We start from the raw sequence: 16,090 nt of genomic DNA on the forward strand, positions 1-16,090 counted from the left end.
GTAGTAGTAGTAGTAGTAGTAGTAGTAGTAGTAGTAGTAGTAGTAGTAGTAGTAGTAGTAGTAGTAGTAGTAGTAGTAGTGATAATGACATTCTGCAAGTATTATGGGATTGATGAAGAGGATCGGTGTTTTAATGCCTCTGACTGAGTGTCGACTTGAGCTTGGGTGGTCAGTAGTAGTCACAGTTAATATTATAAGAGAGTACCCTGTCCAGAGTTATCATGAAGTCTTTCCATCTTCTAAATGGACGTCACCAATTCTAGCCCAAAGTGATACCAGTCGGCCCAAGGAGAGACTCTTAACCTTATAACCTTTGGCAGCGCAGACTTTGAAGTGAAGACGTGATCGGCCTAGTTCATCTTTCTAGGCTGCTAGCCTGATATAGAGCAATTATAGAATAAGCAGGGAAGTGGTCTTGATTCCCCGGCTTGTAGCTTTCCGTGTGGTAGGGTAGGTGCAGACCTATAAAGAAGAGATGCGGAGTACAAGAGGTATTTACAACACTGCCTTGTGCATTTGCGCCCGAGTCTCTCGTACGTAATCTCATATGGACACTAAGTCACTAACCTCACAGAGAGGCTTTGGACGGATCGAGATGGCCCCCTTCGGGTCCTGGTTCAGCCCGGTGACACCTTTGATATACGGTCCCGGGGTAGGTAGTATAAATATGTGGCTCTTCCGTTTCATTAGAGTTGTCATTCGTCTTTCTTTTTGATACTCCTGACCCCAGAGGAAAACACGCTCAACAAGGTCAGAACGTCCGAAGCTGTTGTTCCGTAGACAAATAATCCCAATCTTGACTCCGACGGTGGATTGGTAGTGACTCTAGTGAGAGCTCATCCCTGCTGCTTCGAGACACCCCAAGCCGCGAAGCGCGCAAAGCCTCACGCCGTGACCTGGCGTCTAGGTGATTAGATAGGTACATATCCTACGGGTTGTCTCTCGCTGAGAGAAGTTCCGATATCATTTCCTTTTTTCTCTGCGTGTTTGCCCCTCCGGCCAAGTCTCCAGGATAGTTTCCTTTGCAGACACCGAGGACGGTTTTGTTGTCTCTCACACTATTCAAAGCCAGCTCGTTGCCTTTACGCTATTGGAAACCTAGCAATAGTGGTTCTCCTACCGTTCGGCGCCTCCCTCGTACGTCGAAAGGGCAATGCAGCCAAACAGCTACCCTGATGGGCCCTTGCGCTCTCTCTACTCTCATTGTTGATGTATGTACCTCCATTTCTTTCCACTCCCCAATAATACGCGACAAATTCCTGGTGTTTCCGTCATGGACTAACCTTCGGATGTACTCTAACCTTTTCATCTTCGCAATCGCCGATTGGGGAGTTAGGCCAACCAGAACCTAGGGATTGGATCCCCGGCCATATGTCCCTCTGCCGATACTACGACAGTTATTCTTCTTAATTGCAACATGCCTCACCTTCCACGTATACCACACGCTTATTCAACTCTCCCTTTCGCGCGCCCAAGCAAACAAATGCACTGGCAAAGAGAATATACCACCGGGTGTGGTTTGGCATTGTGGTTTTCAGGGCATGCCTCGATTTCGCCATGAGTGTGGTAGTGGACATGATGCCTCATTCAGTTACTGTGGAAATGTCTATTGACCGCGATGCGAGAAGCCGCAGTCAAGGAGCGGCGGGTATTGTGGTTTCGATTGCCGCGTCGGAAATTATGCCTTGGGCTGTTTTTCTACTTATCAGGTATCCAAGATGTTTTGGAGGAAACATGGTACGTACAGTCCCGGGCAAACTGCATGTCACCATGTTTGAATCAGGGCTGATTGTCTTGCGTTCCATAGCCAACAATTTCCTTCCTTCTCGGCGCGATATTCTGGGTCCTATCGAATTTCTTCCAGGGCCTTCAATACGTATTTTATTACTTTCCGATTGATGACTGGAGCGTGCAATCGAACATGTTGCAAATCGGTGGCCCGATTTTATACGTGTGCCAGATTGTCATGCTCATTCTTTCCTGGATCTTCTTCATTTTGCTTTGTTTCCGGTGGACAAGGCTACACGACACCTGCGAGGCTGAGACGGAGAATGACGAGCGGAGACATCTCGCGTACTGAATTACCTGAAAAGGGTGTTCGTTTCGAGGCGGCCAGGTTCGAGGTTGAGGGGAAGCCTCGCTTTGAAATTCATTCTATGAGCAGACCAATAGCATAATGCGACATTTAAAAAAGATTCTAAGCCAGAAGATAAGACCAGAGAGAAGAAATCTCGAAACGCAATCGTCCTTTTAAAGCTGCGGTCAACCTACAGCTGCGCCAGAAGTTGTGAGTATTCCATTTACTCTTGTAACCTGGCAGGAAAAAGCAACAGCCGCAGTATTATATATACTACTATTTTCTGCGACCTTCCTGTCACAGGACCTGCATATATGTACCCAGACTGGGGCGGAGCTGGAGTGCTGCACTACTGATCCAAATTCCAGAGAGAATATTTGCAGCGGAAAGTTGAACGGATCAAACAGCAGATGCAAAGCAGCCAGCATGTTACGCAATGACAATCACATCGTCTTCCGCAGTAAAATAGACAGCAGTCAGAGAGGTATGCCTATGTCCTTTCTGAGCTGAAAGATTGTATTGAGCCCGGAACATCATATATCTGTTCCGTCGATTGTATTTTTTCTCCTAACTATCATCATTGGTGCATAGATCAAGTTTGCAGATAGGAGGGAAAGCAAAAGACCGCGATTTGAAACCCTTGCTCGAATACCAAGACGCAGAATTTTGCTTCTTCATAACATTGCCCCAAGAAAACCCAGTCAATTGATACTCCACGGAGAGATGAATTGAGACTCGAACTACCGCAGCTTCTACCTGAAGAGCTCGTCTCGTCCGTTTGTCTTGTCTTGTCTGTCTTGCCTGACATGAACTTGGCTTCTATACTAAAACTCGGTACTCTAAGCCTGATTGAAAGCCCGTTCAATTATTTGTAAGCCTTCCTCCCCTCGCAAAACCGTCTTACGGGTCCAGACCCCGTCCATCCTCCTCTTTCATTTTCGATCCTTAGCAGCGGGGCTATTAGGGGTAAGACGGTCTGTAATATGGAAGACCAAGTCTCCATCGTGGAGTTTCTTGTTGCTATCAGAAAAATAGATGATCAATTAGACTTCCTGGGTTTTACGATGACTCATTGTGTTCTTCATTGATCGACTGATTTTGTTGATACAACTGGCGGACATTGCTGTGTTCGGCCAGTAAGTTAGGGTTTTCGCCCGTGATGCCCCTCGAGGGATCAGAGAAAGGCGACTGCAGATCCATTGAGAAAACCGGATAGGAGATAGAACTCGATGAACTTCTTGGCACCGCAGAAGTGAAGGGTAAGTAGGAGTTAGAGGCTGCCTAATCTACTTTAGCTTCGTGGCGAACAAGCATAAACGACAGCTTGTGCCTGCTTACCAGACCACTATCTGGTGAGGACTATGCCGGCGAATTGCGCGAGTTTACTTAACGCGTCTTCGTCTTTTGGCCCTTCTTACCCTTTTTCATAATTGTAAGGAATATCTTGTTCCATTTTCCTTTCGATCCCCGCTTCTTGGATCGGTTAATATGTTTCTTCTATTGCGTAGTCCGACGAAACAGAGCACCCCTGGAATATTCCCCATTGGCTGTGAAACCAGCAAACCGAACCCAGCGCAAGGTCCCGTGCCGAACCTGATATACGCGGCGGAGATATCGGCCAGACGCAAAGGGTTAAAGGAGATGGTGGCTGATACGGTACTAGTAGTACTTGGCTTCTCTGCGGGTGGGTACAGAGTACATGAAGCCGGATAATTTGCATGCTGTTGTCGGCGAGGGGGAAGAAGTGAAGAGGACAAAGCTACAAGGCTAGCGGTTGGCCTCAGAAAAAGCGCTTATTAGATATCTCGTGGGATATAAGGCTTCTAATATCTAGTAGATAAAAGAGAGGACCGGAGAAAAGCGAGAAAGGAATAAATGGGTGGTATCTAGATATATCGTAACTCGTACAAATCAGATCAGATCAATTAAATCATCCGCTCAAAACCCGACGAGATCCCCATCTACAAAACACCAAAGCAGCATCGAAACTCAACCCAACCCAGCCCAGCCCTGCGCCAAACGCCAGCCCTCCAAATATAAGAGCCAAAAAAAAAGCCAAAGAATTAAACCCGAATTTCCCGAGGCAAATACCGATAAGACCCCATAAACCGCGGCGGCGACGGCAGGACAAGAACCTGATCCTCAGACAAGGTATCAGAAACCAACCCATCACCGAATCCATCCTCAACGGTATCCGGCTCCGCGCCCCAGGGAAATATCCCCGACGAGCGCGTCGCGAACGTCCGGTAGCTTAGTGTCGGGCTAGGCGGGGCTATATCTTCCGCCTTGGGAACTGGGACTGCGACTGGAATCGAGGCAGTCCGCGGCGATGGCGATGTCATGTCCTGAAATGCATTCTGGAATGATGGGGATGTTGTGAATGTTGGTGGAGGCGGGAGGAGTGGAGACGGGGGATAGCTGGGGTGTTCGTTTCTTTGCCTAGAGCTGGAACCCATCATGCTGGACTCTTGTTCTTCTTTTTCTTGAGCTAGCCAGAACGGCTTCTCGTGCAGCCGCGCGATAGGGAATGTCGGCGGGGAATGCGCCGCGGGCGTCGTGGTGGGTATTGTATCCAAAAACACCGGCTGCGCGCCTTTCCTCGGGTCTGTGAGGAGGCCTAGGATCTCAAGTTCCTTGTCTAGTCGGAGACCGTTTGCGCGGACTGTTGAGGTCGATGTTGAGTCGTTGCGGGTATTGGCTTGGGGGAGGATGAGCGAGGTCCGGTGGGATGGTGGTGGCTTGCAGGTTCGGCCGCGCTTTGAGCGGCGGCTGAAGAGGGAGCGGAGGGTGAAGGTTGGGCTTGAGCCCTGGGGTTGGTAGTGACTTTGGCTTTTGATGCGCATTGTGACGAGGATGGAGATTGATAGGACGATGAGGAAGACTGTTGGCTTGCTTGTTAAGAGGGATCTCGAACAGTGGCTGTTGGGATGTTGGCTATGGGACTTACTCGTTAGTCCTACGGCTAGTAAAGCTTTGGCGTATGGGGAGAGAGAGGCAGGAGGATCTCGAGGAGTGTGAAGGTCGGTTGATTGTCGTGTGTCAAGGTAATGTGTCGATGTAGTTGCAGCAGCGACGCCTGGAACCGAGGGCATCCAGATGGTTCAATATTGCATGAACCACGAAAAGAATCCAGGTAGTGAACGACGTAAATCAGACCATCAATCCTTCGCAGCTCAAGAGCGACCCCATGCCGATTTAAAACTGATGCCACCCATCCCACCATGCCCATGGCCTACTCCGTACATATTCGCCCCCATCTCATCCCAGCAAGCACCAAGGAAAACCCGAGAACCCACCACCCACCAACCAGATCCGACAAACAGACCATGCAAGAACTGATCCATCACCCACACTCCCGGGTCTCTTTGTCCTGAGTTCGACAGGTCGTTCCAGCACCGCGTATCTATCGCACGGTCAAGCCGGCCACATTTCCCGCCCGAGCGTGCCGGCGTCCCAATGGTTAGGTACCAACCAAGACCCGCCTGACCCGGAGACCAGGGCAGGGAACAGAAGAAAGTGACCGGACAATGGCAGAGACCGACCCGTGCGCGGGAGCGAATGGAATGGGGCCGTGCTGATCTGCCTTGGAGCAGGGCCTGGCAGGGGTGATGGATCACCTGTCAAACGGCTTAGCGTGCGCCACTAGACGCAAGATCGAGGGGCGGGCGGGGGCCGTGCCAGGCTGTTACTGTCACTGTGACTGTGACTATGATCAAGACGAGTAGCACGAGCCCGTGAATTTGACAATTTGATTTGGAAGTCTCGGTCTGGGTTTTTCGGTAGTTGTTGCGGTTTGGGTTGGGTGCGAAAGACAAAAAAGGCAGCCCAGCCCTAAGTCCCAGCAGTCCAGGACCAGCTGAGCATCCCGCGGTGATCGACCGGCCCCGGATGGGCTGACACTGTCTGATTCAGAAACCAGGGCAGAAGTACCTACTGCTGATGTCATGTCATCTCTCCTCTCCTGTTGTTCTCTTCTCTTCTCTTCTCAGCTCTGACCACCATCCCAATCGATCGCCCCCACGAGCGACAGAAGGTGAGTTCAATCGAAAACCCTCTTTAGCGAGCCTGTGCAGAGTAGGGTAGCAATCAATTCGCTTGCTATCTCTCTTACTTTCACCTACTCGCTATCTGAAACGCGCTTTAAGCGAAGCAACAAAGAGCAAACGATTCCGTCCTCGTTTCGCGTATAGCGAAACCCGCCTTTGCGGTCTAGGCCATACCGTGACGTACCCAAGTGAGCGTTCTATTACTGTTACTTATCTGCTACAGGCTTACTGCCCGAAAGACAAGATAATCCAGAGATATCTTGGCAAGTGCCATCCCCATAGAGAGAAATACTCCGTTTATTGGCGGACACGAGGGAGCCTCGCGGGAACATTCAAATTCTCCAAATGCTACTTAAAGAGTATAATTTCTAGAGCGCGAGATCTTCATGCCCAGAACTGTCATATCGCTTGTCATCGTACAAACTAACCTTTCGTTTCGGTAGAAGGATAAGCGACTTTTCTAAGGTTTCGAGCATTGTGCGCAAAGATAGCGCACGTGCTATCCACCGTACCCTGCCCTCTCTACCTCTGTACATAGGCTGGGCCTGATTTCTGATTTCTGAAGATGATCAACTCCACAAACTACCTGCTCTAGTCAAATCCATGATCCGCATGACCCAGCCGGACGCGTCGCGCCGTCGATGCTGCACGGATTCCAACCGAGCAGACAGACAGACCCGCACTATTGGGGCTATGACCGTATGACGGGTAAGTAGCTGCCAACTAGCTTGACAAGAATTCGCAAAGCCTGCCTATTTTGTCTCTAATCGGAACGTATCTCCAGTTAGAGGCCATCGTGATACAGATAATTGTTCGCCTGCGACTTGAACCCGGAGATGTAGAGCATCGCTATTCACGTAAACGCTATATAGAGTATTGACGCTACCCCAACGATAAATAATGCTAGGGTGATTGTATTTCTGAAATTCCCAACATCACACCTTCTGAACTACCAAAATGACTGTATCCAATAGCTCCGCTAGTCCTCTTCCGTATCAACCCCTTTGATCCTCTCAACTTCACCCATAACCTCGTTCCCATCGACCTCCCGACCCCCTGCCTCCACCCGCGAAGCCCAATGTGCAGCACATTGTCTCTGAGCATAATAGCTGATGGTAACTCCATTAGAGAGTACACCCTCGTAAACGCGCTAGATCTGTTGCCGCTTAGGATATAGTCATTCCATCGTCCGCCGGAGCTCTTTCCCGTCGGATGGACAGGAACAACCTACCAAGCCCTGAGCCACGTGATGACTGCCATACCCTCCTACCGCTCGGGAGTTGGCTTTTTAGGGCTGACTCCTGACTCCTGTCAAAAGAGATTCTGGATCTCCATAATGAGCTTTTTTGCCTCAATGATGGCGAGCTTCCGACACTGTCTGGGTAATGGCTTACCGGAGAGACAACCATGGACTCTGGAATTGTTGCCGCCGGAAATCATATTGTGCATCAGCGATGCCTTTGAGGAGCCTGACGCCGTCTGTTTAAGCCTGTGCAGCCGCTACTTGCTTGAAGTTATGGGCAAGCCATGCCTACCCGCAGGAGACAACTCCTTAAAGGCGGCTGTCGTCATCAGAATAGCAGCAGACATACCGTCTATGTTTTGCTGCCTCACCTGAGCGAGATTGCACCGGACTGCGCTTGTCCCTTCTCCCGGTACAAACGATGGGCCATAACAGCAAATGCCCGGACATGGGGATCCTGCACAAGAATCATTTGCCCTCTCCACTTTGGATGTTCTTGGGTTTCCCTACAGTTTTCGGCATTGCCGTTTAGTGGAGGTGATGAAGAACTACCGCCAGGGCCACACAGACGGAATGACAGTCGAACCGAGAATCACGACGCTGATGTCCGTGAACCCCAACGATCCGTATTCTCAACCAGAGCCAGGAACTCCTCGATGCAGGCCGACACAAATCCCCTATCGGAAGCGGCATCGCAGCGGCCAAAATGGCTTTGGTCAGAAACCGCACTTCTGCCAAAGGCAACCTGTCAAAGGTATCTCTGATCCCCTGCACACCCCCGAGTACATCCCACCCGCGCTCCTTCCAGTCTTTACCGCGGAAAAGACGGCGCTGGGCAACTTTCATCGCAGCGGCGCGGACTCCGTAGGAGGGGTCCTACAGTGCTGTGATGGTGAAATGAGGATAGTAGTGCCATGTCAGCCATAGCCAGATCTCGAAGACGGAGGGTGGAATTGCCTCTGTGTGGATCGGCTGTGATGAGTGCGCGGAGATGGGGGACGGGAGCTCGAGGTGGGACAGCAGCGCCTTGGGCTGCAGAGCCTCGAAGAACATTGTCTTCTCTGGAATCTGGTATGGTGACTTGTTCGAGGACAATATGGAAGGGGGTTGGAGACTTTAAGTAGGAACGAGTCAGGGACGCGGAGCGGGGCAATGCAAGCTCCACCGTGACTCAATCTGCGAACATTTGTTCGGGGATGACTCTGTTAGGGTCTAGAACACATTTCAAGATACTCTTTGGCATGTTCTGTCGCCAATTCAACATACACTGGAGAAACGGCGAGGTGCTTCAACTGAAACTCAACCTGAATGACGGACAGCCGCGGTCTAGGATCAAACTTTTATGCCACAAGATACTACCCAATTACATACTTTTCCCACATGTCCCTCCATTTTCCGACAAATAATGAATAAGCCAAGCCAAATCAAGTCACTCGGGGTCAGAGATGGAAGTAGAACAACAGCAACCCTACCCCTCCAAGTCCCCATTCCCCTTCCTCCCCTTCCCTTTACTCTTCCCACCCCTCCCAAGATAAGTACTCGGCTCCAAAGAATTCAAATAATCCTCCTCCCGATCCAACCTATAATGAGTCCAGTAAAAGAGATGCCCCCCAACAAACGCAAGCACCGCCACAAAGCCATAATTCCACTTGAGCAGCGGATCCGCACTCAGCGCCGTAAGACCCTGCTGCACGGCCGCACTAAACGCATTCATGAAGAGGTACAGACTCTGCACGAGGGACTTCATATTACGGGGCGCCTTCGTGTATGCATACTCGTAGCCCGTTATACTAGTGAATATCTCGGACAGCGCGATGAGGACGTACGAAACTGTTTGGACCCAGACGTTTATGGGTGCAGGTTGGTCGCAGCTACTCGCGCGGTTGTGGCACGGGCTGCGGATGTAAATGTAGTGCTGTGTTACGGTGGCTGAGACCATGGAGGCAGAGGCGACCATGTAACCGACGTAGATGCGTTTCAGGGGGGTGAAGTTGAAGCCCATTTTGCGGATCAGGGGGTAGATGAGTTGGTCCATGATCGGGATGAAGATTATCAAGGCGAGGGGGTCGAGGTTGTTTAGGATGTCGTTGGGGATGCCGTGGAGTTCCATCGTTGCGGCTTGGGATGTTAAGTTGCTGATCATTTGGCCGTAGGCGAGCCCTGGCCGAACAGTCAGTAGGGTACTCTTTGGGTTGTCCGATTGGAAGAAGGGGAAGGAGAACGCACAGTAGATGGGGTACCAGGCAAAAACACCGCAGGCCTTGACGCCACGGCGGACTTCATCAACCCAAAGATCGTCAAAGGTCATCCAGTCTGGCTTGTGACGGACATTGCTGGGTTTGACCCTTTCCCAGAAGTCTGCTCTCCTGCTGTTTCGGATGCTAGTTCCAATCAGTTAGTTCAGATTTCTGGTATTACAAAGATGGTAGAGCAGGAGTTCACTCACAGCTTGACAGGATTCCAAGACCAATTGGGCTTCATCGCAAACGCCCAAAGTCTGAACGCCTTTCCGACGACCGACCCAGTCGGGGGCGTGACTTCGTACTTGTGCCGACAGAGGAACAAGACAAGCGGGCAGAGCATGAACATGCAAGTTGGGAGAAGAAAAGCAAGCCAGAAGCCAACGTATTTCTCCGCATAAACCATGGAGATCGAACCGATCAGAGCGCCGACGTTGATCATGAAATAGAAGTACATGAAGATTCTAGTGATTGTGTGCGCGGGGTCGACAATGTATCGTTCGCCGGTGGTAGAGTCAACCTCGATGTATGGGCGTCGATCTTTGTGCTGCTCCGCAATTAGAGGGGCGATGTTGGATCTGTGTCGTCAGCGGGTGCCAGCCCGTCAATGTTGGGGTGAGCTTACTTGAATCCTCCAACGCCAATACCGAAGATAACGAGACCGATCGAGAAGCAGGTAAGAGCGCTGTTTGAATGCTTGATGACAGGAGGGAGGGCAGAAATGACCAGGATGATGTGCCCGACCATGGCAAAGGTGATAGAAACCTGAATTGTCCTAAGACGACCCCAGAATTCATCTGCGACCCATGCTCCCAGTATCGGCATCAGGTAACACCAGAAGGTATTGACTAGGTCCAGGATCAGGTCAGTATGGCTTGGATATTCCAATTATGGACACCAGCGGAACATGAGTTCAGTCACCAGAGACACGTACATAGCATCAGACCTGTCGCTGCCCTCTGGCCTTGGCCAAGAGCGCCTGATTGCCCGCTGAATCCAGCGCCGGTGCTCGAGTACTCGGGGCGAGGCTGCTGAATGAAGTTCGTGACTAGACGGGGCGGTTAGCATACTTGCAACAGAATAAGCATCACAGTGGATTGGGCCGTCCGCTGTGTCCTATAGTGATAGCTTACAAACAGCAGTAGTACCAAAATAAGAGAACCTCTCGCACAACTCAACAAAGGCAATGGTATAGGCAGTCCAGCGGACCTTGCCAGAGACACGATGGAGGGTGCTCAGCTCCTCGGGTGTCGGATACTCGCGTCCCCGACTGGAGGTGGAAGAGCGTGAGACCATTGTGGGTGCTTTTTCCTGAATGTGGTGTTTCTCGAGGGATGGCTTGGGAACGTATTCTGCCATCTCGATGGATGAGCCTTTGACTTTCGACGTGCCCATGGCTGGACTATCGTGAGTCTTCGCAAGGCAGGATAGAGAAATGGATAGTTGCGAGCTCTTGACCAGCAGTTTGAACTTGTAGTTGTGTCCAGTAGAGAAGAGGAGGGAGAAGAAGGAGGGAAGGAGGAAAACAAGAGAGAACAAGAGTGAAGGAAAGTGTTGTGGTGGTGGGGGTGAGATATTGTGCTCAAACCTCACACCCGCTGCCACTCCCCCGCCTGCACTTCCATTCACTCGCACATTCACAACAACTCAGTCAGACACAGTCCCACATGGCCTCTAAAGACCCGAGGAGCTCGGAACTTGAACTTGTGTGACGGACTGCAGCCTACCGCAGTTTGATCTCATCCTCGGGTCGTCGAGGCCACTGAGGGTGACAGAGGGTGATTATGTCGCACCGCTTTGGCCATGCATTTTCGTCCTTACGGTGAGAGAGCAAATTCAGATGGCTGCTATAGCAAGTCATTCCAATCCCATAACTCTCCTAGCATCTTGACGTCTTGACCATGTGCACTGACCAGTTCGACTTCTTAGGGCCCTTGCTCTTTCCGTCCTTGACGACTCCGTGCCTACCACCTGCATTCAATCCAGACTTTCTATTAAAGCTTCCCAGTTACTCGAAGCTCCAAGGCACTACCTGTACCCTGGACTTGGTGGATCACAGCAGACGCCGAAGCCCTGTATCCTACGACGGCCTGCACTGCAATGCATAGCGAAGCGGTAACGATCTTCGGGGATGTAACGATGAACCGCAGGATAACCCTTTTCCATGGTCAGGAAAGCAGAGTGCGTCAGTACTATACCCTACTTTCATCTGCGGGAAAGATGGCAGGCAGCGACAGGAACCAGGACGTCGAACGCATGGGCGCGAACTGGGATGACGACTACAGCACAACTTACCAAGGACAAAGAGGACGGCATATGGTTCCTGTTAAGCTATTGTGGATGCAACGTCAAGATGTAGAGAAGTCTGACATGGTGCCTGAGGCTGGGTAACCTTCTGGACGCAGGGTAGGCTTGCTGCATGGGGGTCGTGACTGGACCCTGGGGAACGATGGGGCTAGGGACGTTTACAGGAAGTTGAGACTGGACATGGCCGCTGCCGATACCTCATGAGCGTGACTGAAATTGCGATTGAATTAATTACGAATCTTTTTTGACGGATGCCTAAATCAACTCTTGACCATTCCGATACCGCCAAAGCATAATGCTCACAAGCAGCTGGTTTATGACGGAGTCACGCCCGCGAGTGGTATGTTGACCGGACTCTCTGATATTATAAATCCAGCGGAATCTGACAACCTCAGTACATGATCGTTTAGTATCACAGTCTTTTCAATTCCTCGTTCGCCGACATAGGGTCCCACCTCCCTCCCTCCAACCTTGAACGCCAAGAACAAGTCCGCCTATCCCAACGGATCCACAGTGAAAGCAAGCAACTATCGACAAGCCTCCCAGACTAGTTCAACCGAAAACTATGCTTCTTTGCAAGCTCTTCCGTCTACGTCTGCTGCTGAGCCATCTGAGGACTCTGCGCCTTCGGCGCTCCCCACCCATACTCTCTGAAAGGACGGGACTTCTTTCTTTCCTGGAACACACGCATGGGACTCAGTCTCATAGAACTTGGCCGTGGTAACCAGTTCGGCACGGGTAAATTCCTCCGGGTAATCGTTCGAGCCTTTCGGGCAGGATCGAACAATCGCGACGTCCCCATACTGCTCGCGACAGATGAGGTGCGTCGCGAGTTTGTTCTCGACACCACTGATCTTTTCACTCCCGTACACGTAGTGGTACCACGTGTCGAAATCGGACTTGCGGGGGTAGAATTTGCCAGCTTCCTCCGCACCAAAGTTAGACATTTCTGTCTCAGCTCGCGCATTTCACCGCCCCAGTCGCCGTAGCTGGATAGGTGCAGAGGCTCCATGTAGCTTGCGGAGTCGTCGGGGTTGGCGTCGGGTGATGGTGGTTGGGCGAATGACCCAGCAGTTGGACTTGCGGAAGCTCTCGCATCTTTTCTTGTGTTTGGAAGTGCTCTCTTTGACAGTCTACTGAGCAGTAGCGGGTGGATGTCAGTTTGCAGCCAGAGCACTGCTTGGTGCCGGGGTTTGAGCAGTTCGGGGCGGAGCAAGTGTCAGCAATTTTTAGGATGGCTCAAGTAAGGCAAGTGTGAGATTTAGAAAGAGGACCGTGTGAGAGAGGACAAGAGGGAGCGTTGATATCATGGAATGAGAGAAAGTCACGCACTGACCACGTCTTCTAGATCCATTCCATTCAGTCAACACCAGAGAAGAAAGGACAACTATGACTAGCCTATTTCCAACCACCCTCAGTCTCCAACCACGCCCCGAAATCCTTCAGCCCCGGATGAACCTTCTTGAGAGCTTGAATATCCACCCCAAAGCCCTCGTCATGGAACCAGCGAAACATCAACCCCAAATCCTTCACGAGCCACATCACGATCCGCGCAACAAACTCGAACGTCATCGGCACACCAGTACCAGTCTTACTCTTGAACACCCTAACCAACTCTTCAAATGACAGCTCATCACCCGCCAATGACATCGCCTTCCCAGCATACTCCTCTGGCTTCAGAAATGCCTGCGCGCCAAAAAAACCAATGTCCGAAACAGCAATCACTTGCAATGGTTTGCCATCAAGTGCAACCTTCCATGTCGTCGCCCACGCCTTCCCCGCGAATCCGCGGACCAGCCCGCCGTCTAGGAAGGCTGCGGGGCGGAGGATCGACCAGGCCATATCGGTGCCTTTGGTACTGTTGATGAGATGATGCTCGATGTTGTGCTTGTTGATGAAGTGCGGGATGTTGGTCGGGTTGTTGAGCGATTTTGCTTCGCCGCCGCGGTCGACGGACGAGTAAACGAAGTACTTGATGTTGTTTTTGAGCGCGGCGTCTATTAGCGCTTTACCTTGTCGCTCTTCAATCTCGTGATTGCCGCTGAATGAGGCGACCTGGGGCGGCATTTATTAGCAATGTGGCTTTCTCCCTGTCTTCGAAACTGGGTATGTATGGCTTACCTGAACACTGAACACACCCCAAATGGGATTCGAAGTGATCTTCTTCGCATCGTCGAAGATCGCATCCGGCTCATCTAGAGTCCCCTGCACGAGCTTGATCTTGGGCGACTTGCCCGCCAGTTTCTGGGCGCTCGCTGAGGATACATCGCGAGTCACAGCTAGGATCTCAACATCGGCGTCTTGCTCGAGAAGGCTAGTTATCACGCTGCCGCCCTGTTTGCCGGTGGCGCCTGTGATGAGGACCGCTTTTGACATTGCTGGTAGTGGTACTATGGTAGAGTTGAGCGGATGCGGCAGTATTAGGTAGGATGGATAAAGGTAAGGAAGTAGAGTTTACAATTGTTAATTGACTGGGGAGGACTAAATCCATGGCTAAAAGAACAGAGTCTGTTGCGATCTATATAACAGCACATTTACAGAGCTGGAATGTACGACCATGTTCCAAGAATGTTGGTGTTGGTAAGCCCTGCGGCCAAGAGTCTCTCGCTGTCGGCGGCCCTCGCAACACCGAACCTCCGACTTGCCGACGATGACTTTATCACCATCACTAAATAGTTTGTAAGCATGAGGGTCACAAAAGTTCAGTGAGGAAATGATAACCCGAAGAAAAGGCATGTGCTTACTATGTATACACTAGACATGACTCGTTTGGTTTCGAGCCACCCAAGCAAATGATATGATTACTACCGTTGGTCCCAGACTCACACCCGACGGCAGCCAACACTGCCCTAATTCCTCAACTCAAACCGCGCCATCTCCTCCGGTCCCTTCGCAACATTCCTAACCGTCCACTCCCATAAATCCTCCTGCTTAGCCCGATCATAGCTATCCTCACTCGACTTGATCCCCTTCCTCCCCTCAAAATAAGCCCCGCTGACACCCTGTACCTTCTCATCCGCAGCAAGCCACGCAAGGGCACCCCCCGACTCCTCCGCCGTATGAATATTCGGCGACACAAGAACCCTCAAAAGCGGTAAAACCCTCGGCAGAACACGCAACCACAAGAAGCGCATAACGGGTGTATACTCTCTCGCCAGCCCAGTACCGGGCACCAAGCCGGGATCAAACGCAACGACGGTCCAGTTGCAGTCCCCCTCCCCAGGCCGCTTCCTCCTCAGCTCCGCAAGCCGGCGCTCAAGAGCATACATCCAAAGCACATTCGCCAGTTTACTCGTGCTATACCGCTGCCTTCCCGGATTCCCCTTCGACAGGTCGGTCGGATGAGCAAGTTCTTCGGCGCTGGTATACACTGCATCAGGCATCCCGCTCTTCTGGGCTGGATCATGCGTCCCGCTAGACGTGAGCACAATCCTCGCATTTCGCGCAAGATGCGGCGTGAGTAGATGGAACAGCAGAGCGTGCCCGATATGGTTAATGCCGAATGTACTCTCGAATCCGTTCTCCGTGTAGTTGAGTTCGTGGGGGAACTGGAGACCTGCGTTGAGGAGGAAGTGTGTGATAGGTGGCTTTTCACTTTTATCCTCTGCCCATGTCTCGACGAAGGCTCGAATTTGGGAAAGGCTGGATAGGTCGAGGCGCATGAAGCGGACGTTGGTTTGGTTCAGATGGCGGTTTATGCACCCTGCGGCGTCTTGTGCGTCGCTGCGTGATGCGATTGTGATTGTGTGGTTTGGGTACTGGCGGGCTAGAGAGAGGGCGCAATAGTAGCCTATTCCGGCTGTGCCGCCAGTGATTAGGATAGAGCCAGAAACAGACATGTTGGATTGTGACGCCGAATACTGGGAGAGCAGACGTAGTATTGATTGAATAGTTTTTCTCAGACTGCATCCCAAGTGGAGGATTAGGATGCGAAAGGGGGCAGCTATATAGACTCTAGGGCTCTGTAAGAGAGCAACAAAACCATTCTGATGACTGCTGGACTTCATTATCTCCGGCCTTGTATCTCCATCTCGGAAGAATGGCTGTAAGTCTTGTCGGTTATACCGCGAAGAGGGTGGCTGAAGTCAGCCAAAAGGCCATTTTGCCGTCAAGAAATGCCTTCCATAGTGTCAGTATATCTCTGCTGACAGTTGGGTCAGCACAATGAAGCGCATAG

General features: G+C 51.3%; 6 protein-coding genes across 6 annotated transcripts; 1 reads left to right on the forward strand and 5 right to left on the reverse strand.

Annotated features, from left to right (window-relative positions):
* Positions 1-1,557: 1,557 nt before the first annotated feature.
* BDV17DRAFT_286348 (uncharacterized protein) lies at positions 1,558-2,080 on the forward strand (the record flags this gene model as incomplete). Its single annotated transcript, XM_073760886.1, has 2 exons — positions 1,558-1,737; positions 1,808-2,080. The coding sequence occupies 2 exons, from the start codon at positions 1,558-1,560 to the stop codon at positions 2,078-2,080; spliced, it is 453 nt and encodes a 150-aa protein (XP_073621498.1).
* Positions 2,081-4,140: 2,060 nt separating this feature from the next.
* Positions 4,141-4,920, reverse strand: BDV17DRAFT_286349 (uncharacterized protein; the record flags this gene model as incomplete). Its single annotated transcript, XM_073760887.1, has 1 exon — positions 4,141-4,920. One exon carries the CDS (start codon positions 4,918-4,920, stop codon positions 4,141-4,143), a length of 780 nt encoding a protein of 259 aa, XP_073621499.1.
* A 3,914-nt stretch (positions 4,921-8,834) lies between these two features.
* Positions 8,835-10,965, reverse strand: BDV17DRAFT_286350 (putative MFS peptide transporter; the record flags this gene model as incomplete). Its single annotated transcript, XM_073760888.1, has 6 exons — positions 8,835-9,526; positions 9,593-9,747; positions 9,813-10,184; positions 10,232-10,454; positions 10,541-10,654; positions 10,740-10,965. 6 exons carry the CDS (start codon positions 10,963-10,965, stop codon positions 8,835-8,837), a joined length of 1,782 nt encoding a protein of 593 aa, XP_073621500.1.
* A 1,511-nt stretch (positions 10,966-12,476) lies between these two features.
* BDV17DRAFT_286351 (uncharacterized protein) lies at positions 12,477-12,860 on the reverse strand (the record flags this gene model as incomplete). Its single annotated transcript, XM_073760889.1, has 1 exon — positions 12,477-12,860. The coding sequence occupies one exon, from the start codon at positions 12,858-12,860 to the stop codon at positions 12,477-12,479; it is 384 nt and encodes a 127-aa protein (XP_073621501.1).
* A 258-nt stretch (positions 12,861-13,118) lies between these two features.
* On the reverse strand, positions 13,119-14,368 carry BDV17DRAFT_12304 (uncharacterized protein). The gene is made up of 2 exons (XM_073754033.1): positions 14,035-14,368; positions 13,119-13,968 (listed from the first exon to the last, which is right to left on the reverse strand). The coding sequence occupies exons 1-2, from the start codon at positions 14,287-14,289 to the stop codon at positions 13,312-13,314; spliced, it is 912 nt and encodes a 303-aa protein (XP_073621502.1). The 5' UTR covers positions 14,290-14,368; the 3' UTR covers positions 13,119-13,311.
* A 323-nt stretch (positions 14,369-14,691) lies between these two features.
* BDV17DRAFT_249904 (uncharacterized protein) lies at positions 14,692-16,003 on the reverse strand. Its single transcript, XM_073756272.1, has one exon. It carries the CDS (start codon positions 15,918-15,920, stop codon positions 14,763-14,765), a length of 1,158 nt encoding a protein of 385 aa, XP_073621503.1. The 5' UTR covers positions 15,921-16,003; the 3' UTR covers positions 14,692-14,762.
* Positions 16,004-16,090: the final 87 nt, after the last annotated feature.

This window comes from Aspergillus undulatus (assembly GCF_047715775.1).
Source record: "Aspergillus undulatus strain CBS 261.88 unplaced genomic scaffold BDV17scaffold_1, whole genome shotgun sequence".
Classification (NCBI taxonomy): Eukaryota; Fungi; Ascomycota; class Eurotiomycetes; order Eurotiales; family Aspergillaceae; genus Aspergillus; species Aspergillus undulatus.

Bases quoted from the DNA above. Each gene is read 5' to 3' on its own strand.
- BDV17DRAFT_12304 (XM_073754033.1), bottom strand. From the start codon at position 14,289: ATGTCAAAAGCGGTCCTCATCACAGGCGCCACCGGCAAACAGGGCGGC. The intron at 13,969-14,034 runs GTAAGCCATACA...ATGCCGCCCCAG, and splicing joins GGGGTGTGTTCAGTGTTCAG to GTCGCCTCATTCAGCGGCAA.
- BDV17DRAFT_249904 (XM_073756272.1), bottom strand. From the start codon at position 15,920: ATGAAGTCCAGCAGTCATCAGAATGGTTTTGTTGCTCTCTTACAGAGC.